Raw genomic sequence first — 23,219 nt, forward strand, 5'->3', positions numbered from 1 at the left:
AATGGCACACAGAGCAGCTTAATGGAGGCTTTATCAGGCTCATCCTGAGGTGAAAGCAGCAGGCCTGAGCTGTTAGGAGGAAGACTGATCACAGCGATCTCCAAATTGACAAATGGAAAAGAACATCCGGATCTGATAAGAGCTGGTAGCTGCCAGGAATGCTGTCATCAGTCTGGTCATTGTCGTCCTCCTCATCATCATCATCATCATCGCCCGAGGCAAGCGGATACACCTGTCTGAGTCTTCAACAATAACGCGGTGCAGGATGGCACGTCCGTCTGCGCACAACAACAAATGAAAATGTCAAACTGTAATTCACACCAAATCACACACTGCATTCTTCCTTAATCTTCCGGATAGGGTGTGTGTGTCTGTGGTTTTGTGCTTATTTTTAAAACAACAACAACAAACTTTTCTGTTACTGTAAGTCATATTAGATCGTGTGCAGCCTCTTCATTCTGTCTCCTCCTCACTGACTCCTCTGATAGCTCATTCAACTTCACATTTGTTGTTCTTCTTTATTTAACCGCACAAAAAAGTCTTTCAAGTGCTGCAACTATTTGCCAACAAGTGATCGAATCATTTTGTCAAAGTTGATTTTTGATTTCTGATTTGTTTGTGTGCTTGTGTTGTGTGTGAGGATGAACCCTGATAGCTTAGCGGGAGGGAACTAGAGTTGACACCTGTTCCCTTTTAGCATCTGTGCCGCTTGATACGATCTGTCTGTGGCATGTGATGAAATGCTTTGTCAGAACGGGTTTTTGCGCGTGGCTTTACTCGCTGTCTTTGTGTGTCCCTGCAGAGGAAACTTCACAGTTCCAAAGTTATCAGAATCTAATATGGGCTTTGGCGTGCTGGGGGTGTTTCTGGGGCTGCTCCTGGAGGTTTCCACACACGGGCCCCACGGTGTGCCTCGCACTTCCTGGAGACATCAAGGTAAGGCGTGAAATAACATGCCGCTGGCTGGTTATTATGATAGAATCAGAGAATGTAAGAATGTAATGCTTGTTAGTCTGAAACACGAATACGTGATAAAGATCATTCACTTCAGTGCTTGGTGAACTCAAACTCCACTCTCTGTATTACTTTCTAATATATCACAGCTCTGTTATAACTTAGCAATCTACTGTGAAGCAAAGACGTCAACATCTGTCGCCTAATTTTACCTTGAGACAACCTCACCACAGACCCTCAAGTTGGATCCCTTTTTGTGTGTGTGTGTCAGGCAGAAGCTGTTTGCAAGCTGCCGTTTACAGAAATAGCTTCAAGTAACTCTGTCTCTGCAAGAGAACAAGCGCGGCTCACCCTTTAACCATGTTTCTCAATTCGCTGGGTCACAGTCACTGTTTCAGTCAGTCAGTGAGGGTATTTGCTTTCATGGTGGCAGTGTTTATGACCTGGCACCTGCAACATGAGCCCACTTGCACCTGGCACAACCATCCAAACACAAACTCTTCCCCCCAGGTTTTCCCATCAATCACAACGCAAAGTGTAATGAGAGTTTTCATTTATATAATGTTAATGCAGAGTACCCAGAGATGCACAAAGGTGTGACTCTAAGATGTGATTATAAGTGCTAAGCAGCTGTAGGGATGCACTGTAATGCGATCACAAAAATTGCTTACGAGGTGGTCTGGGGCCTTTTTGACCACACTGTAAACGCTGATGTGTCCTGATGACTCTGTAACAGAAAATTTGACTTCCCTTTTTGTTTTGGCCTTTTTTCAAGATACAAGGGACTTGTCTTGCCAGTATCTCCAGCTAGAATGCCCATACATACATCCATGGATCCTTCCTTTCATCCTTTTTAAAACCTTTCGTTAGCCTCACTTGTCGTTGCTGACTGAACTGATGCAACTTGGTCGGTTACAGCACAGAAAATAGTGTTCTGCTGGCCTCATTATCTGTCATTGGTTAATGTTCCTGCTTACATGTGTACACTTGAGTCCCTTTAAAGTGTATTAAAGTGTGTTGCCTTATTCTCCTGTGTGTGTGGATGCATATAATTCCCGATTATTCCTGCAAACCTAGTTTCACTCAGCTGGCTAAAGAATGCACAGCTGTGCACAAAAACAGCCAATGACGCAATAAAGAGCAACCGGACTTTCCAATGTTTCCAGTATTTGTTATCTTAGTTTCACCTTAGTTTCACACGGTTTCGAGTATCTCTCAAAACCGGGTCTGAAACGTTTGGTTTATTGAACACCTTCTGATGCATAAACTGCAAATAGACAGCGCACTGTTTTGTTCCAGGTCCTCATCCAGCAAACCTCTCAGCTATTAGGACGGGGAGAAAACAACCTCGCTCAGTACAGCTACACAAGCCTGGGTGTGCGACCTGGCCTAGTTCTAAAATTTTGGGAATCATAAAATAAAGTAAAAAATGTAGTGCGCTTTATTCACTTACTGCTTCATGAATGCTTGGTTTCACATAGGATTTTATTCTCTTGGATCTCATCTGTGCTTAATATGACCAGTTCTGGCTGTGAGCACAGCAGTGCCAGCCACATGCTGTTCTAATTGGGCAGCCAATCAGAAGAAAATTGGCCTAAAGAAGGAGGAGCTTAAAGCGACTTGTTTCAGATAGTTGATGAACTGAAAGGCTCCACTAATACAGTTTAAACTGAACGAAGATTAGTTTGCACTGTGAGTCATGCAAAGCTACTGTAGTAGAGCCCAAGAATCAAAATAAGGAGCTTATTGCAGTGAAACTTTAAGCTGTTTTTAAGTGTTTTTGGCCACAGAAACACCATAAACACAACGCTGACAGTTTTAGAGAATGATAATGTCCAGCAACAATGTACCTAAAGTCGTGTGTCTGGGTCCACGATGAGTAAAAGTCCATTTGATCTCCGTTTAGCTCCACCTTCAAAGAAACGTCTCGCTCTTCAGCTACTTAATGTTCGACCGTGTTCACCTACTAGTCACTAATTTAAACAGAGCAGTGTACAGTGGGTATTAGCACTTTGTCCCTTGTGACTGAATGTGAAAGCTGAAACTGTTGTGGCTTGGTTAATATTTATTTGCCTGCGCGTGGGTCCATATCTCAAAGCAGCTAGTTCTACTGTACAGATGCTCATTTCAACATATCAGCCATATCAGCTGTAAATTAAATTCTGACTACAGTTAAATACAGATGTTATTGAGTAAAAAAATGGTTTATGATGATTTTTTTTTTTCTGCTAGATTTAGATCTGATGGAGTTTTCAGAGCCGGGCATCTTCAACTACTCCACATTACTGCTGAGTGAAGAAAGGGATGCGCTGTATGTGGGAGCAAGGGAGGCCATCTTTGAGCTCAGCAAGAAGAATGTGAGCGTCAGAAACAAGAAGGTAGTTAAATCTTAAACGATTCATGGTAATGCATGTGGAGGGATGTTTTAAATAATCTGGATTATAATATTTTTTTACTTTATTCCTGTTTGTTTAAGGTTCCGTGGCCAGTTACAGAAAAATCTATGAATATGTGCACGCTGAAAGGAAAATCAAAAGAGGTTAGTTTAACAGCTCTTACATGCTGGGATGCATGCATGGATGCTGCTCTGTCCGTCTGATTAGAATTTGGCAACCGAAGATCAGTGTGACCTCCCAAAACACTGGTTTGGTGACGGTTCAAAAATGTATACTCTGATGACAAAGAAAAAGACAAATTTCTGAAAGACAAAATTAAATAACTGAAGTTATGTAATTTAATTTTGAAAATGTCTAACATTAACTCTAGACGGGCGAACTGTAACCACAAGGTCATAATTCTCCTTTTGTTTTGTTCCCTCTTCTTTCAGAGGGAGTGTCTAAACTACATTCGAGTGCTCCAAGCAGTAGATGACACGCGGCTGTATGTCTGCGGCACACACGCCTTTCAGCCTCAGTGTGATTACTTGGTAGGTTAATTTTCAACCGCTCTTTACCCAGACGCCGTACTTCACTGTTTAAACTCACTTATTAACACCGCCGCCTCATCTCATAAGTAATCTTCTCTTTCAGTACTTTGGCAACTTCTCACTTCACGGTAAACCCGAGGACGGCAGAGGGAAGTGCTCCTTTGACCCCTCGCAAAGCTTTACTACTGTCATGGCTGGTGAGTTGAGGCCAGCTCTTCTCTCATCTCATTTCATAAAGTGCTTATTTTGGTTATGGCTGCAGTGAAATTCATAACAATCCCCTTTGTTTTGTTTTGGTTTTTTTAGAGAAGGAAAATAATTTTCTGATGTTTTATTCTCTGTTTTCCTATCAGATGGAGTGCTGTACTCGGGGACAGCTTATAATTTCTTAGGCAGTGAACCGATTATATCCAGATACTCCCCAACCCAGTCTCTGCTGAGGACAGAGTACTCCACATCATGGCTTAATGGTGAGTTGAATGAACTAAACGATTGTCAGGCTGTTGGGAGAATAGCTTTTAAAAATGTGTTTTGAAGGTTGAGAAAACATCTTGTAGAAATGTCCCCCGAGTGCCACTGACTCATGTTAATGGATCTGGATTGATCTAATCCCTTCTTTGCTGCAGTTTATTGACCTGTTGTTGCAGCATCACTTTCACATATGTATTTTGTTGGTTGGCAAAATACATCGACTACAACACCAAGAAAAAAAAAAAACCTCCTTCCTCTTGTTAATTAGAGGCCGTGTAGAAAACACAGCAGTGCTTTTAACTACACGGCTACCAATTTGTGACTGTGTGACAGATCAAAGCTGAGTAGGCCTCAAACCAGTGAAGTATCAACCTGTCATGCTCCCATGTTAACACGCAAACACACACACACACACACACACACACACACACACACACACACACACACACACGCTCAAAGATGATGATGAAGAGTGACACAGCTGGCCTTGGCTCTTTTATGATATTGTTGCTGATATGAACACAGCATTACACGTCACCAGAGGGAGATCCCCAAATTATCTCCATCCTGTGTGCCAGATTTAAATGTGTCACATACTTATTTAATCAAAGTTTAGGACTCTTAATCCCACCTTTAGGAATACAGTGAGACTTTTTACAGTACCATATCACCCTACTTGTGAAAAATCCCAATTTGATTCTGGGAGGAGACACAGTCTCAGGGGGTCACAAGTAAGTGGGAGGGTTGCATCAGGGAGGTTATGCGGCATAAACCCTGCGCAGAATCAGACATCCATCCACTGTGCCAACCCCCTGGGAAATAAGGGAGCAGTCTAAAGTTTTTACCCCTTGGCCGTAAAAGGCTGATGGGGTATTGTCGTCACTCCGCCAGGCAGGACACCCAGGTTTGTGAATGTGATAACTCAGTTCAATTCAGTTTTATTTATACTGCACCAAATCACAAAATCAGTTGCCTCAAGGTGCTTTATATTGTCAGGTAGGCACTACAATAATCCATACAGAGAAAAACCCTCAACAATCATATGATCCCCTATGAGCAAGCACTTTGGTGACAGTGGGAAGGAAAAACTCCCTTTTAAAAGGAGGCCTTAAAGTAATTAATGCCTGAACTAGGTTTTCAGCGTCACTCTGAGACAGGATATTTCTAATTTTAGAGATATTGCACGAATGGAAGCAGTCCCAGATATTTGTTTATGGATGTGCATTGAAGGACATATGCTGCTGGTTAAAAATTGCCTCTGGAGGCAGAGGAAATGCCATCCAGAACTCGAGAACAAAGTGATATAGGATTTTGAAATTGATAGCATTGATGCATCTAGTATCTAAATCTTGGATGAATTAAAATCTCAGTGACCTGGACCTCAACGTCAGAGGTCAGGTTTGCTGAAAATGACCTAGTATTTTCAAAATTTACAAAATTTACTAGGAGGTTGAGGGGTAGCACTGGTGGCCTCCAGGATTTTTTTTTTTTCTTACCAATACCTTTCTCTGCTTTCCTCCCAGAACCCAGTTTCGTTTTCGCCGACGTGATCAGAGAAGGGGAAAATGGAGCAGATGGCGAGGACGACAAAATCTACTTTTTCTTCACCGAGGTGTCGGTGGAATACGAATTCTTTGGCAAGCTGTTCATCCCCAGGGTGGCGCGTGTCTGTAAGGTCAGTACACGTTGTGCGCCATCTGCACATACCAGCGCTATCAATCCATCCATCTTTAGCCACTATTTCCTGTGTCCTGCATGTTTGTGTATGTATGTTTGTGCAAGTCTTTTTTTCTCCTTTTTTTCTTCCTCCTTCCAGTTCCCTTTGCCTCTTTTTTTTTTAAATTTAACCTTAGCTCATAATTGGAGCATGCACATGCAGAGACCCATGGCACGTGGACAATATAAAACACTGTTCCAGTGCAAGCACTTAACTTGCAACATACATCATAACAGCGTATTGTAATGTTTCAAAGTTAGTAGTATAACAAACAGGATAGTTCTTTTTGTACTATTCATTTCAAGTTTTACTGCTTTGAAAATGTAAATGCAACTGTAACTACATCTTTTCTTTTTAGTCTTGTTTCCTGTTACCAAATAAAAAAGCAATAATGGATGTACAGTTTTTAGACATATATGTATTTGCACGTAATCCTCCACCCCCAGTCAGGGATCCCTGTATGTTGCCTGAGAGGCAAAATGTAGGGCAAGAAAGTGCATAATCCACCTGGCGCAATGCTCAGAGCTCCTTGTTAAGCTGGATAAGGTCAGCGTTTCTAGCATGTTAGGAAAAGTGGAAATTCTTTCTCTGCTCCAGCTGCCCTCTCATCCCTCACTGCTAAATATCTCCAATATTGTCACGACAGGGCGACCTTGGAGGGCAGCGCACTCTGCAGAAAAAGTGGACGTCCTTTCTGAAAGCCAAGCTGGTGTGCTCCATGCCTGAGCTCAACTTCGTTTTCAACGTGGTTCATGACGTTTTCATCCTGAAGGGGACAGACCGCAAAAACACGGTCATCTACGGAGTCTTCACCTCTCAGTGGTCAGTGATTTCAAGGTTTGGAATTGGTTTGGGTCGGGAGCGTTAAACAAGCAAGCAAAGAGCAGCATTCACATCCAGCCTAATGCAGAACTCGAAACTCACTCCCTTGCCTCATTTTCACTCTTCTCCTTGTCTCTTCCTGACATATGCACCTAGGGGTAACGTGGGTTTGTCAGCCGTGTGTGCCTACGAGATCAAGGATGTGGAAGACGTCTTCTCCAAGGGCAAGTACATGCAGAAGGCCACGGTGGAGCAGTCCCACACAAAGTGGGTACGGTACAACGGCATTACTCCTACTCCACGTCCTGGAGCTGTAAGTAGATGCCATGAGTAATCAAGATGTGATCTACTCAATATAGTAATCATGTTAATTAAAAGAGGATGCGTTGGTCATATGAAGTTGATTACTAACATCATCGCTATTTGTCTTCCACACCAGTGTATTAACAACCAGATGCGACTGCAGAACATGAACAACTCGCTCCACTTGCCCGACAAAACCCTTCAGTTTGTTAAGGACCACCCCCTGCTGGAGGATCCCATCCTGCCCATCCACAACAGGCCCCGCCTCATCACCAAAGACGTCAATTACACCCAGATTGTCGTGGAGAGGGTCCAAGCACTTGACAAAATTACTTATGACGTCATCTTCACTGGAACAGGTGATCAGTTAAGATGAAATGAAAATGAAGCCGTTACAAGCACTTTCTTGTGAAGTTTATCAGGCAAATATGCAAATCTGAGTCAGTCAACTTTGAATGTCTGTGCAGTGAGAAAGCCACGACTCGCCACAAACTTGCAGATAAATGTATTAAAGAGTCCAGTTTTCCTGCGATTACCTTTGCAGAATAACTGACATTTTTATTATTCTCATTTCTAGATAAGGGTGTCCTGCACAAGTCGGTGCTGGTTGAAGATGAGGTTCATATTGTGGAGGAGATCCAGCTCCTGAAGAACGCTGAACCCATCAAAAACCTGCTGCTGTCCTCAGAGGTCAATTTATTTTATTGTCAATGAGTTTTAGGAGATGAGTAAAGAACGAAACCAAGAAAATGTGAAATATGGATCACGTTGGCTCATTTTTATAAGTCACTTGGATAAATATGCGATTAACTTTGTGGTTCATGTGCGTTTCCACAGACACAGTGCCTGTATGCTGGGTCAGACCTGGGTGTAGTCCAGTCTCCTACAGCTTTCTGTGGCAGGTATTCATCGTGTGTGGATTGCATCCTGGCACGAGACCCCTACTGCGCCTGGCACCCGAAGACTGCCACATGTGTCAACATCTTTGACACTGCCAGCCAAACACTCAGGTAATCTGTCACTCTTAATGCCACTAAAACAAAGCTAAAAACACACGTGCACTGATTCGTCCTCCAGCTTGACCTACTTTACAGTCTTTGTGCAGTTATTGCACTGTGCATGTGTATTTTTTGACTCATAAAAACAATGCATGTCTTGCAGGGGGCTGATCCAGAGCATGAAAGGTGATGCAAACATGTGTCCTTCAGGTAGGCCTCAACACGCTCACACACCCATATACAGGCTTCAGTTTTATAAAGTGGACAATGCTGTGTGATTTAAACTGTGACTCAGATGAAGTTATGCATAGATGAAGAGATTGTGACCGTAAGTCAGCCATAACTTTTGCATGCCATGTCAAACATTCATTTTGTTGTTGGTCGTTACTTATCGGTTTTCATCATTTGCAAATTCCCTTTGGCTGCTGTTTTTTTTACAGCTTATCCATTACTCTTAGTTAACTGTTAACTTTTCTGCTGAAACCTGTTCAGGTCCACCCAGTTTATTTACACTTCTTGCCTACTGCAGTGTGTGGGTACTTGTACCTCGTGTTGGGAATTGTCCCCATTAGACCAGACAGTATCTAAAACTCACAATTGTCTCTTTTGTTTGCTTATTTTTAGTGCCAATTCTGTTTCGGAAGGACTACAGGCATGTGGCGGTGAAACTGGGGAGCTCTGCCGAGCTGCCGTGCCTGGTACATTCCAACCTGGCCCAGGTGATGTGGAAATCTAACGACTCGGTTCTCACCGAGGCCTCTCGCTTCCACCTCATAGCCGAAAACGGGCTCCTCATTTACAGCGTGGCTCCAGAGGACCAAGGGTACTATGAGTGCTGGTCCGTGGAGTGGTCTCCCGCTGCTGGCAGGAACTTCAGCCGCCTGCTGGCCGGATACACCCTGACTCTGGACCTTCTGCCCAGACCGCCGCACCAGGCGGGGCATGTCGTCACCACCACCCTCGGTGGCCACGATGCAGCTACCACGGGTGCAGCTGAAGGTAAAGTAGAGACGGAGAAAGCCGCACTAACTTCAGCCCTTGCCCCTCCCAGCTTCACAGCAGCAACAGTCCTACCACCCTCCCCTCCCCAAAGCGACGCGTCACTAACCCCGCCCCCCAGCAGCACAGTCAAGCTCCAGCCAAAGGTAAATCTTCTTCCCACTAATTCCAAAGGCCCCCATCCTGACAGTCGGGACCCCTCGGCAGAGTATTTGCAGCACAACAACACCGCTGCCCTCCTCTTCCTCTTCCTCCTGTTTTTCCTCCTCTTCATGGCTGCGCTGGTGTACAACTGCTACATGCAGTACCTTCCAGCTCCCTGCTTGAGGCTGCGGGCCACTCTACTTGGCAGCCACAAGAGCGCCCATCAGACAGAGTACAGGGCCTGTGAGGCAGGTTTAATAGAAACCTCTGCGATCGAGAAAATTAACATGGCCGAGCAGCCGACCCAGAACGGCAGCCAAACCACTCAAAACCTCCGGGCACTCCGTGACACGGGGTACGAAACTGAGCCGGAGTGCGGGAACGGTCGCGTCCCCTCTCTCAGTTTCGGAGAGGAAAGCCCCTCCAAGGAGAAACCTTTTGATGTGGACTGTGGATCTCAGGACATTCAGTATGCAGATGCAGATGCAGAAGCTTAACGCTAGCCACAAGAGACTTGATCCCTCCTCTCGGCACAGAGAGCGCAGGGGGCCGCGCTTTTTCTGCATTTGCAGCTTCTGTCCAGGGCACAACATTTTTGTAAGGCATGAGAATCCCGAGGCCCAGATCGGGCATTCCCGCTCGGTTGTAGAGTTTTAACTCCCGCTGTTTGATTTTAGGGCTAATGGTGATGGTGAAGCAAAAAAAAGAAGCAAAAAAACAACTGTATTCAAGGAAGCTGCAGCTCCTTCAGCTTAGCCCAGCAAGAAAAGCTATTACTTTTTTTGAATTTTTGTCAATTTTCTTTTTAAACATTCCAAATTGGAAACATTGTTTACCAAATTGGTAAGTTACTGTGATGCTTTCCAAAGTGCAGTCACATTTCTATACAGCCTGGGGGGGGGGGGGGCATTTGAAGCATTTGCATCTCTTTTTTTTTTTTTTTTTTTTTTTTTTTAAAGCAGTGAATACTTCATTACACAGTGAATGCTTCAGTATTACATTGATTTCTCAGGGAAGAGTTGCTCAGTATATTGTAGCCTAGGTTAGCACAGCGTCACCACCCGGAGCATGTGGGCGTTAATCTCTCCCAGTGAACTGGCAGTAAGAGAAGGAATCAAACTGTTTGTACCACTGTGTTTCCTGCGTGCAGACTCTCGTGTTTTATTAGTATTATTATTATTTTCCTTCCTGTGAAATCGACATTCCCCACACAGATACAACTCTGGTCGTCCTGTGTATTAACCCTTGTCGGAGATCTTTCCATATGTGGTCTGTTAATAATGTAAAAATGTACAGTGTGACATGATTAACAAAAAAGGGGGGCAACATCAGAAGTTATTTTTTTAATTGTAATTTTATAAAGCCTTCAGTTTTAGACAATTTTCAGAGAATTATTATTTATAATGAGTCACATCTGTGGTAACATTTTGTCTAACTAGTTGTGATCTTCATCCTTGTTGTTTTAACTTTTTTTTTTTTTTTTTTTAAATTTATTGCAGCTGATTTGAACTTTTTAGGCCATTCATTCGTCATCCCTTTGTCTGTTTGCATGCCAGCCCCTGTTTGAATTTCTTGTTTTTTCCTCAGTACTTTTTCTTCCGTCACTCCCTCTCACAGCCTCCTCTCCTGTCGCCACTTCATCTTCCCTGTCCTCTTCTGGAGGTAGCACTCCCTCTGCACTCCCTTCCTCCTTTCCCCATTCCTCTTCTCCCTCCTCCACGAAGCCCCATAACGCGGAGGCTCGGGAGGCCGAAGTGAGACTATTGCCTCCCCTGCTGAAGGACCAGGCCTGGGGGGTTCACGCGCAGGAGGCCTTCCTTCTCTTCTGCCTCGCCCTGGGTGAGTGGTGCATGTGACGTAGGCTGAGCTCACACCCCAGAATCTAAATCCTTCAGAAATTTCTTCCTTTCGCTTTTTAACCCATCACTCTCGCACATTCACTCTCCTCTCCTGCATCTCGCATGTTGGCAAACATCAGCTAACTGGGAGTGAGTGCGAGCATGTCAGAGTTCCTGTTTGTGTGTAACAAGTGATCCTCCCTGCTTTTTTTTTCTGTTTGTGGGAACGATTGACCTCCATTTTTAAGAGTATTTCATTAAAAAAACAAAGCAAACGTGAATGTTTAAAAAGATTAAGCTGGGATTCATTAAGCTGGAAAACTCAGTGATCGGGTCCAGTGACCACACTCTGACGGACGGACAGATCCTCCTTATCCAGGATATTAAGAATCTTTCCTCAAAACAAAGTTTAGTGGGTTCACTTTTCTTTATCCAGATCATTTTTGTGCCTGTAAACAAATGTAAATATATTTGTATATATGGGGAAAAAATACAATTTGACAATGTACATAAAACTAGGTGACGTAATGGGGCTGTGGTTCTTGGTAGGGAGGCAAAATAAAAATGTAAAACGTTTGCAACCCTTGTTTGTTTTTCTTTCTTTCTTTTTTTTTAAACTATCATCATCCGTTGTATTTTCAAAAGATAAGGGCTCCATAGAGAGGACAGATACATACTAATTAGAAAATGTTTGCCTATCAGACCTGAGATCAGGCAGCATGCATGCTCACTGATTGATGACCACAGGTGGACCAACCAAAGGCAAGTATTTCATGCATGTCTCAGTGGTGCCTTAAACATCAGAGGTCAACATCAATTCTGTCCCACAGGTCCCAGTGATGTCCACATTCACTGGCTAGTAAACGGGCACAGTCTGGACACCCCCATAAAGGAGTACCGTCGGCCGCTTGGTCAGAGGGAGGTTTTAGTGAGCAGCTGGCTCCAAGAGGGGCCGCTGATCAAGGACGCACGGTATAACTGTGTTGCTGAGGCCAGCACAGGAAATGACGTGTCTGAAGTTGACCTCCGGCTCTCTATTGGAGGTATCAGGTGGAAAATATTGACTATAGTCCTGCATGCAGAATGGAATTGGGAGTGTTCTGGACTGGCTGTTTCCATTGGCAGAGATGGATAATTGCACTGGTTTATTTCCATAAAGCGTGTTGTTGTTCGACAGATGAAGAGAACATTCCAACCCGAGATTTGAGCCAGTGGAGAGGTGCGCTCGCAGAGCACGAGCAACTGCTAAAGAGATGGGAAAAGGCCTGGGTAGGTCTGAGTGTGCTGTCTTCTCCGGTCAGTCGCCTGGATTGTGTTTGTGTCACGTGCGTCGGTTTTAACCTGCTCTGCATGTTCAGCTTTAGGCTGCCAGGCTGTTTTCGTCAAGAGTACTGGAGAAGTGCAAAGTCCAGGTTTTTATAGCAGCAATAACACGAAACGAGGGATGCGAAGAAAGAGCTAGTTCAAACGAAATGAGGGTCTGATTTAAGGGCTTTGAAGCTTTGAAGTGCACTTGTTTAAATACACCAATCATTAACCTGACTACAGCTTTAAATGCCTTTAACGTCATGTATCTAACGGTGTTGTACGAATCGCATGTTCTTTTAACCATATTTTGTAAATTGCATGAGTAACTAAAAGCTTATGTTCCTTTTAGAGAAGCTGCTAATGAGATTCCTCCTTCAATACAGGCACGTGTGAGTCTTGTGACATTTAACTAAATTTCCTAAATTTCTTGATGTTGCTGAATTTACTGGACATTTTTGACTAATATCTAACTAATATCAGTCTGTCTTCCTAGAGAGAAAACAATACCTGTAGGTCACGAATGGGTTAACTTAAGTATCGCCAGATACTTAAGCTGATTAAAAGCAGTGCATTGGTTATTACAGAATTTTAAAGTCAATGACTCAGTACTTTTCTCGTGGCTTTAAAATGGGGGAAATAATTATTTGATCTCTTGCTTAATTTGTAAGTTTGCTCATTTACAAATAAATGAAAGTGTCATATTTTTATGGCAGTTTAATTTTAATGGAGGCAAGTAATAAGTCATGATTTGCTTGGGGATCAAATACTTCTTTTACATTATATATGTGTCTTTTCTGGGTTTTTGGTTAATAGTCTGCCTCCATTAAAATTATACTACTATAAAACTTAGACTGTTACCTTCGTTGGACGTGAGCAGGGGATCAAACAATTATTTCCCCATCTGCATGTGCAGTTGTTGAAATGCATCAGTACTACTCCCAGCATTTCTCTTGTGTAATTAAATCGCACTGCTTGCGTAGTACAGCTGTGTTTTTTCCCGCTTTAGGAAAGCTGTGATGACCACAGAGCTCTGTGAAGAGTTGACTTGGCTGAATCTGGTTGCGAACATGGTCCTCCATCCAGGTGGACCACACCTTTGACACTGAAACTGTCAAAAAAACAACAATGCCACTTCTTAGATAGGAGTTTGGGGGACCATGAAGCAACACATTTACAATCTGCCTCCTGCAGGGGTGAGGGCAGTTGGGGGGGTTGGGGTCACCTATATGCAGTGATAATGTGGGAGTCTCCGACCAAACTCTGCAAGGAGATGAAGCTCATCAATCTGAGAACACGTGGGCTGCCTTTGTACCAAAAATACATTTCTGTCAAACGTCCTGAGAGCAGTGCTTGTAAGGAATGTTTCGCATTTTTAAAGCGATGGAACATGTCAAATGTTTATTGTGAGATTCATTTTAAGATGTTTGCACCTTCGCTGGCTTCAGAAGCTTCTGTCAAGTCCATCATAGCTACTTGGAATTTGTATAATCTTGAGTGAAAATGTCTTTAATCATCGAGCCCAAAACCCAATTCGTAGGATTTGATGGCAGGAATCGGGCCTGTAGCTCTCTTTTAACAACATGCCATCAAAATGCAAAATTTATCTTAAAAGAAATGCAGTTCAGCCCAAGTATGGAAACTTTTGTCACACTCACTGCTTTTCATCTGTTATTTTCTTCACATTAAAACTGTGACTACATATTTGACGCTGTAGCAGAAATAAACTGTTTAAATGCTGTCGCTTACGTCATGATGCCTTCAAGTTTAACACATTCTAGTGTTTAAATTACATGTGAACAGATGGTAAATATAATCAAGAATTTTCTTTGAAAATCATGTATAGTTAATGCCTTTACTGAAATCTAATTTAAAAAAGTTTTACCGGTAAGCTGATTTTGACACTTGTGCCTCAGATTTGTAGACTTACAGCAGTTTATCTTAAATTGTTTTTAATTTGGTTCTCCGTTAAGTTTCTTTTAATGTATGAGAGGAAGCCACATGTGGCTTCCTAAGGCACATTTCTGTATTTCAGCACAACACTGGTTTCATGGTGGTGTTTAGTGGAGCTACACCACCCTCTTGTGACCACTTACAGGAACATAACCCAAAAACAGGAGGTGGTTAGCAGGTTGTTTATTACTGTAAAGGTCAGAGCATGACAATTAAACAAATGTAACTGAACACACAGAGAGACTGACACCAGATTTGACCATCTCTAATTAATTTATAAATTCGGTTTGAAGTCAAAGAAGATTTCTTCCTCCTTTCTCCGCAAAAAAACAAAAAAAGGCAAACAAATCAGAGGGATTACATCAAAAAGCTGAGAAATTCACATGCTGCAGTGAGCAGCCAGACAGTATACACTTAATAATCTTAAATAAAAGATCACAGGAGGACTCTTCCAGTAGTGCGAGGGTGGGGTCTTGTGTCATTGCTTCGGAGGTAGAGGTCTTCTGAACAGAAGGATGTGTGGCTCTAGGAGAACAATAGCAGACAAATATACAAACAGGTTAGTGACCTGAGGCCTGATCATTGTGTGTTTTAAAGGCCTATTACCAGAATGATGTGCTACACTGTAGTTACAGCCAAAGTCCTACGACTCTGCAGCCATTCTGGTGATGCATCTTGGCATCTGGGCCTGCATTTAAATGAACTGGGAGAAAACCATTACTTTTGCTTTACTAGTCATCCAGACATAACAGTGCACGAATAGCATCAAAAATCAACTCCAACTTACAAGAGCTTTTAAGAACATAATGGATTTGCAGCCAAGTCCAGGTTGCCAACATTTCAGCAGCTCAAAAGCAAGCCAATAACATATTACATGCAGATTACCTGGTTCATGTATCATATAGTGGATCCATCCCTGGGACTGTTGCACTCCCAGCTGTCTCCACTCGTCTTCAGACATCAGGTGGGATTTTGGGATATATTTAGTCATCTCCCGAGGCAGAACAACATGTCTAGTGATGAGAACAAACGATTGTTAATAGTGGAGTGTAAATATCTTGTAAGGTTTGATGCAACTATCCTGTTGGACGACACCAGTTATCTGAGATATGATTTAAACTACAACCATGCAAAGTGTCAACTGGATCTTGCAGTTGTGATGTTATGTTGATAAAAACTGTCCAGAGACAGATATGTAGACAACATACTCAGTCTCTTAGGGAGTTCCTGCTATACAGGAGTCTCCAGGAACAAATGTTTCATCACGACTTAAAAAGTAAAATGCAGCCGAAAGTCATATGTGAATTGTCTACAGAAAAAAAAAAAACACATACAGATCGATACACAGGTGCCAAATTAAAGGAAACCGCTATATTTAAGCCATTGAGTGGCTTGCTATGCTGTGCAGAGGATCTTGCAGGCGTGCCTTGAGTCCATGTATTCCTTTGCAGGGACAGGTCAAGCAGTGCAAATCAATACAAAGTTGGCCTGAGGGGTCTTAAACGTATCTACTGTGATGGGTGGCAAAGATATTAACTTGCTTTCAAAAATCTTAATATAAAAAATGGTCACATTTGCCAACATACCAAGATGACAAAGCTCTGCTCATTTAAACCTCAGATGTTTCAGTGACTATAATCCGACTGACTTCTTGTATTTGTATTGTTATACCCATTATGAACTTCCAAAATCTTCCCCCTTGACAAATACATTTCATAAAAAAATAATTTAAAAGCCTAAAACTAGCAATGAAATTGATTAAAAGCTAAAAACTTTAACCCCCCCCCCAAAAAAAAAGAAGAAACGAGAAAATTCATACTGGAAATTAACTGAAGCAATACTGAAAATGTGAACTAACTCAGGGTGGTCGCTTCCTTTCAAGGAGCACTGGAGCTGTTCTGGCGACACCTGGCGGTCAGACTTTCACTTTACAGCCACTAAAAGTTTGTCACCGTAATGGTGGTGTTCCCATTGAACGGCAACATTCAATGGGATTATTATTCTACTATTACACCTCCACCAAAAAAAAAAAAAAAAAAAAAAAATGTGTGTGTGTATATATATATAGTCCCCAGGGTTTGAGGTGTGGGGATTTTTGCGGCTCAGCCATTTTAGGCTGATTTAAGAAATTCACACTGAAATATTAAAATTGACAGAAAAAAAACTATCCTTTGGCAAATTTGGTTATATTCCACTGAACACAGTGGAAATGGCATGCATTTAAAACATGAAAGTGGCACAAAAAGGGCCCAGGATAGCCGGAGGGATATATATATATATATTTATTTATTTTTTTAAATCGCACTATCATGCAAAACTAGCATGACAAAGCTTAAACTTTGAAACCACCTCGTGTCGGTTGTCTACGTTTAATTTTTGGTAGAAAATATCCACTGAAGACGTCTTCTCTTTGTTGCTAATCTTTAGTTGACGTTACTAAAGTTAAACATGCGAACCAATAATGCTCACCTGTACTCGTAATGGTCGTCACTGTACCTGTTGGAATAGTAGATCTGGTTCCGAGACATATTTACAGAAAAAAAAAATCAGGTTAATTATTAGAAAAGTTTTACGAGAAACTGGGGTTGTAGAATAACAACAAGTGCCCACCTGTAGCTCATTCCGTGCAGATTGCTCAAAGGTATTGATTGGACGACTTCTGTCATGTGACCAGAATTTCCCTCTTTATCGTAGTTCTCGAGCCGTCATCAAAGTACAGGTGAGTGTCTTAAGTTGTTTTCAGCCCTCTTTTGCAGTAGTTGTTCATCTTCACACAAAATAGAAACACAATATATCTCACCTGTTTAAATATGCATCACAACACTAAAATACACTACTGTGTTATTCCTGATGAGGATGGTTAAAATAAAATACTGTGTACTACTAGTTTCCTTAAAGCCTTATGAATTATCATCAGATAAAATTTTTATTTTCATTTCATCATAAGCAAGTGTGGCCAAATTTATACAAGATGACGTTTTGGCAGTTTGCTAGTGTGGAGTTTTCAGGTGTGAAGATTTACATCTCAGACTCTACAGGCCTCAGTTAGCATGTTAAATTCATCCAGTCACTTCTGCTTATCCTTATCAGGGTCACAGGTGGCTGGAGCATATCCCAGCTATCATAGGGCGGGTGGGGTACACCCTGGATGGATCGCCAGTCTGTTGCAGGGCTAACATAATCTACAGCAGAATGGCTCAAAAACAAAGGAATCAACATATTGCAATAGCCCAAGGCCCAGACCTCAGCCTGGTTGAAATGTTGTGGCAGGAGCTTTAGAGAGCTGTGCATATGAGAAGCAATGCTGTAAAGAAGTGTTGCGTGTTCTTTTTATCTAAGGTAAAAGAGGGTTTCAGTCCCTGCATATGGATCTCTTTCCCGTTAGAAAACCACAGTCTGCAACAGTTTGCTGTGGCCAGCTTCTGGAAGAGAGATGACCCCAACTAATAGTACACATATTTATAAAGGAGAATATGTTTCTATCTGATCGGTCAAAAACCATTGAGAAGGGCCGCAATTTGGACTTTAGCTCCTCTTATTGGCACCCTTCTTCTTCTCCATCAGGTACAGCTTCACCTAGGGATCACTAACTCCTCTCTCTCTCTCTCTCTCTCTCTCTCTCTCTCTCTCTCTCTCTCTCACACACACACTCACACACACACACACTGGCCTGCCTCTTCCTAACCTGTAATCTAGTTTCATAGCCTGTGGCAGCATCTATCTGTGAGAGCTATTGTTTCTTGACCTTGCTCTGGTTCACTCCCGCATTCCTGCACACCGCCTTCCACAAAGTCTGCACAAACAACTCTCAAACCATCATCATCAATTAATGGTTTCTGAAATGGAAAAACTAAAAAAATGGTTTGATGTAAACAAATTATCTTTGAACTTGACAAAAACGAAATTTATGATTTTTGGAAATCGGGTAAGAGAGGATGAAGTAATTCTATCCATTGGTGGAGTTCCGATTGAGAGAGTTACTGAACTCATCTCATATTGAATATGTTAGAATAAGGATGGTTAAAAATATTTATATTCTGGGTAATGTCAGAGATATATTAGATTATAAGGCAATGCATATTTTATATTTCTCACTAATTTCCCCCTATCTCAGTTATTGTGCTGAGGTGTGGGGGAATACATACGTGACTTATATACACTCAACAAAAATATAAACGCAACACCTTTGTTACTGCTCCCATTCCCCATGGGATGGACGTAGAGACCTAAAATTCATTCCAGATACACAATATAACCATCCCTCCCAAACAGTGGTCACAAATCAGTCCAAGTGTATGGTAGTGGGCACATCTGCTATATTGAGATAATCCATCCCACCTCACAGGTGTGCCACATCAGGATGCTGATCTGACATCATGAGTAGTGCACAGGTGTACCTCAGACTGCCCACAACAAAAGGCCACCCTGGAATGTGCAGTTTTTTGCACTATTGGGGGTCTGGGGACCCAGAACCGGTCAGTATCTGGTGTGACCACCATTTGCCTCATGCAGTGCAACACATCGTCGCATGGAGTCTATCAGATTGTCAATTGTGGCCTGTGGAATGTTGGTCCACTCCACTTCAATGGCTGTGCGAGGTTGTTGGATATTCGTGGGAACTGGTACACGCTGTCGTATACGCCGGTCAAGCACATCCCGAACATGCTCAATGGGTGACATGTCCGGTGAGTATGCTGGCCATGCAAGAACTGGGACATTCTCAGCTGCCATCTGCCCTGAACAATGTGAACCATGATTCATCCGTGAAGCGCACACCTCTCCAACGTGCCAGACGCCATCGAATGTGAGCATTTGCCCACACAAGTCTGTTACGGCGACGAGCTGGAGTCAGGTCAAGACCCCGATGAGGACGACGGGCATGCAGTTGAGCGTCCCTGAGATGGTTTCTGACAGTTTGTGCAGAAATTGTTTGGTTGTGCAAACCAATTGTTCCAGCAGCTGTCTGGGTGGCTGGTCTCAGACGATCTTGGAGGTGAACCTGGATGTCGAGGTCCTGGGCTGATGTGGTTACACGAGGTCTGCGGTTGTGAGGCCGGTTGGATGTGCTGCCATATTCTCTGAAACGCCTGTGGAGACGGCTTATGGTTGAGAAATGAACATTCAATGCACGGGCGACAGATCTGGTTGACATTCCTGCTGTCAGCATGCCAATTGCACGCTCCCTCATTGCTTGTGGCATCTGTGGCATTTTGCTGTGAGACAAAACTGCACATTCCAGGGTGGCCTTTTGTTGTGGGCAGTCTGAGGTACACCTGTGCACTACTCATGATGTCAGATCAGCATCCTGATGTGGCACACCTGTGAGGTGGGATGGATTATCTCAATATAGCAGATGTGCCCACTACCACACATTTGGACTGATTTGTGACCACTGTTTGGGAGGGATGGTTATATTGTGTATCTGGAATGAATTTTAGGTCTCTACGTCCATCCCATGGGGAATGGGAGCAGTAACAAAGGTGTTGCGTTTATATTTTTGTTGAATGTACATCCTCTATACTTGCTACAGAAGAAAGTGGTATGAATGGTTCATAATGTTAAATATAGAGAACATACAAATAATTTGTTTATAAAATCGAAATTGTTGAAATTTGAAGACTTAGTGAAATTACAGACATTATTATTCACGTGCAAGGCAAAAAATAACACATGTTTGTATTGTGTTCAGGAAGTGGGGACAGTAGAAGAAAGTTTGACTTTAAGTTTGCTAAGACCACACAAAGGCAAATGTGCCCGACAGTTAAAGGTATAAGAATATGGGATTCTCTTGAAGATAATCTCAAGAGTTGTACAAACATGCACCGTTTTAAAATGTGTTACATACTTAAAAGGATAAATCAGTATGAAGAACATGAAAGTAATTAGGGCTAAATGTGGAAGAAAAAAAATTTCATTGCCATTTAATGCTGTATATGGCTGATTATATTGATTTGTTGTTTAGTTTTGCATTGTTACATAAAGATACATGTTAGAGGGTTTTTTTGTGGGGTATTGGCGCCCTCTTGTAAGAATATTTGGATTGCAGATAGGGGGCAGGTGCTAACAAGAATTTATTCTTCTTCCTGCTCCTTTTCACCCATGGGTGCAGTGTCATATTAATGGGAAGGAGGTTCTGTATGTAGGAAAAGAAACACTGTTGAACCATGTGTGAAATAAATAAAAGAAATGAAATGTGAATCTGTAACTTTTATACTTATATTATTTTGAGTGCTCAGTATGCAATTAACTATTAAAGCGATCTAAAATTAATTACAGTCCCCATACCATTTGCTAGCACAGGTTTTGTAAATCAACATTTCTAGTCCTCACAGAAGCATGGGGCAGAAATTTCTCTACAACACTGTGAGAAGTCATACAGGAAACTGTTACTAAGTTATTGGTGCTTAAGCTGTTTCTACAGGCTACTGAATCATGGGTCAGTTGTACTTCCCGTGAATCCTGTGAAAACAGTCTTTTTCATATGACTGTAGTCTTCTGTTTTCGAGACTCAAAATTAATTGGAAAGTTGATCAACAAGCAGTTTCATGGCCAGGTACACCTTGTTCCCTTGTTATTTCTTGATAAATTAAACAGATTCTGTTGTTGATTCCAAGTGATGAAGTTGCATTTAGTAGCACTGAAATTCTCAGTATGAGGATTAAAGAGTTGGTGATGCAAGTGATGGAGGCCACTGTTGATTTAAAAAACCAAAATAAACCTATCAGAGAGAGAGAGAGCAAAACCTTTTGGAGTGGCCAAATCAACAGCCTGGTATTCTTACATTCCTTGGTAAGGAAAACCCTTCACAACATCTAGCAAAGTCAAGAACTTTCTTGAGGAGATAGGTGTATAATTATCATAATCAACAATCTTCACCAATGAAAAAGGTGCAAACCACTAGTTACACTCAGGACCTAAAGAGTATACTAATGAAGCAAATTCAACACAGCCACACTTGCTTTGTATAAGCTGGCTTGACAAAACCTAAACTCCAGTTGGAGAAAGGGGTATTACTACAGTGGTTATCAACTTTCCCTGTTAAGCTGGGCCTTCTGCTTCAGAATCTTTGCACACTGAAATAAAAACACTCTTCTTCTGGACAAAATGATCCCTGTGACTGTACACACTCTATTCAGAGTCATTATCAGATGATAATGATAAAAATCTATAAAGACCACAAAAGTATACAAAATATAACAAAAATTGCAACACTTTTGAAAAAAAGGACAAGCTGCATGTTAACCTATTGATGATAGCTTACATGACTGCTGCACATTAGAGCTCTGAAACTTTAACCTGGATACATTTAAACATTAAAGGTTACTGCCTCATAGCTTAATAACAGAGTCATGGAAATGACTCTGCCAGCTCAGAGTGAAATTTATTTTATTGATTGAATGGTCTGATTGATTTTTTTAGTCTGTGTTCTAGTAGTTCCAATTCAAGCAGTGTAAGGCAGACTTGGCAGCAGATTAGAACCAAGTATAAAACCATCTATACATTTTCTGTGCCCCTAACTGAATACATGCAAATTCCAGTTACAATGCAATGCACAGTTTGCACAGCTTGAACTTGAAAAGCTCATGTACAACTTGATAACTGCCTATATAAAATGTGTTTTTCCAACATCGACTCTATACAGTGCTTCAAAACATGTGGTAAGTAAGTTACCACAGTGATTTAGCTAGCCACTTCTGTGACATAGCTTGCTAAAGCATTAATCTTGATTTATAGTACATCCTTTAGGAAACCCAGAATACTCTTGTGATCTCTTGTGATCTTCTTGTGCTTCCGATGCTTTTTAATGAACCATTTACAGAAAGCTCAAACGATATCCCAGACATGATTATGAAAAACGGCTCTAAAGGCTTTTATTGTCCACATCGGAAACTCTTACATCACTCTGCTCTCTTTAGCCAAGCTATCAATATTTTTTTCCCTTCTGCTATTCATCATTTTGTGTTTCATTGAGTTTTTTAGACACATGATTGTATAACCATAGGCAACAGTGGTATTGAAATATGGTCAGAAATAGACCCGGAATTGGACGATGGATGTAGGGCAGGAAAATGACATGGTAGAAATGTGTCTCCTTTCTTATCCATCTTAACCTTCCTGTGAAAAATGAACGAGACAGATATTAAGTGACATGTGCATTAATGTTCTTACTTACAAAAGTATTTTTATATCCATTTAATGGCGAATATCTGGATTTGGATTTGAACACTTGTATTACAATAGGAAACAGGAGTCAGTACACCCATGTGAACTATTACTTACATGACTTCAAACAGGGTTTTTTGCCACTCAGCATATCTTTCATTACTCCAATTCTTTATTTTTCCCAATAATTTAATATGCCACGATGTTATAATTTAGACCCAGTCTTCTTTTGCATGGAGAACACTAATGTTGCTCACAGTTTCTGGAAAGAAGTTCTGCCATCCCACAGAAGCATTTTTTAGCTGTAAAAAACAGAAAAGGATCTGTTGTTCTACCTTCTTCTCTAAAGTTTTTATTATTATCATTATTTTTCTGGATTCAAGTCATACAGTTTGGTGAGGTAGCACTTTTTGTCCTATGGAAAGTCTTGTGATGTGTTTGGATTCTTATTTTGTTAGAAGATTCCTTTCCACCCGTGTTTTTTGTTTGTTTGTTTGTTTGTTTTTTAGTATCCACAGGTACTCATGATTCCATTTATATTTACAACTCCCCAACACCTTTTGGAATCCCGCATGTCCATGTCATCACACTCCCACCTGTGAGCTTCATGGTTGGAACTGTACCTT

At 41.8% G+C, this 23,219-nt stretch overlaps 3 protein-coding genes across 8 annotated transcripts in view; 2 read left to right on the forward strand and 1 right to left on the reverse strand.

Annotated features, from left to right (window-relative positions):
• Positions 1–14,217, forward strand: part of sema4d (sema domain, immunoglobulin domain (Ig), transmembrane domain (TM) and short cytoplasmic domain, (semaphorin) 4D) — a 41,270-nt gene extending 27,053 nt beyond the window's left edge. For 4 of the 6 annotated variants that reach the window (XM_076886570.1, XM_012918785.5, XM_076886571.1 and 1 more), the window contains 14 exons: positions 803–936; positions 3,187–3,332; positions 3,431–3,493; positions 3,782–3,880; positions 3,984–4,077; positions 4,234–4,350; positions 5,875–6,026; positions 6,715–6,905; positions 7,047–7,203; positions 7,330–7,552; positions 7,771–7,883; positions 8,031–8,203; positions 8,355–8,401; positions 8,816–10,997. In XM_076886570.1, coding sequence (XP_076742685.1) covers positions 803–936; positions 3,187–3,332; positions 3,431–3,493; positions 3,782–3,880; positions 3,984–4,077; positions 4,234–4,350; positions 5,875–6,026; positions 6,715–6,905; positions 7,047–7,203; positions 7,330–7,552; positions 7,771–7,883; positions 8,031–8,203; positions 8,355–8,401; positions 8,816–9,831 — 2,725 coding nt within the window. In that variant the 3' untranslated portion in view covers positions 9,832–10,997. Of the gene's footprint in view, positions 1–802; positions 937–3,186; positions 3,333–3,430; positions 3,494–3,781; positions 3,881–3,983; positions 4,078–4,233; positions 4,351–5,874; positions 6,027–6,714; positions 6,906–7,046; positions 7,204–7,329; positions 7,553–7,770; positions 7,884–8,030; positions 8,204–8,354; positions 8,402–8,815; positions 11,174–12,002; positions 12,216–12,349; positions 12,442–13,486 lie in introns of those variants that run through there. The other 2 variants (XM_076886573.1, XM_076886572.1) reach the window with 2 other exon arrangements.
• Positions 14,218–14,595: 378 nt separating this feature from the next.
• zgc:86839 (Cyclin-dependent kinases regulatory subunit 2-like) lies at positions 14,596–17,036 on the reverse strand. The gene is made up of 3 exons (XM_004549623.4): positions 16,900–17,036; positions 15,316–15,443; positions 14,596–14,955 (listed from the first exon to the last, which is right to left on the reverse strand). Exons 1-3 carry the CDS (start codon positions 16,956–16,958, stop codon positions 14,909–14,911), a joined length of 234 nt encoding a protein of 77 aa, XP_004549680.1. The 5' UTR covers positions 16,959–17,036; the 3' UTR covers positions 14,596–14,908.
• Positions 14,904–23,219, forward strand: part of shc3 (SHC (Src homology 2 domain containing) transforming protein 3) — a 30,656-nt gene continuing 22,340 nt past the window's right edge. The window contains exon 1 of the mRNA XM_004549620.3: positions 14,904–17,149. The gene's annotated coding sequence lies outside the window, so the exon portion shown is untranslated. The remainder of the gene's footprint in view (positions 17,150–23,219) is intronic.

This window comes from Maylandia zebra, linkage group LG7, assembly GCF_041146795.1.
Source record: "Maylandia zebra isolate NMK-2024a linkage group LG7, Mzebra_GT3a, whole genome shotgun sequence".
NCBI classification, from domain to species: Eukaryota; Metazoa; Chordata; class Actinopteri; order Cichliformes; family Cichlidae; genus Maylandia; species Maylandia zebra.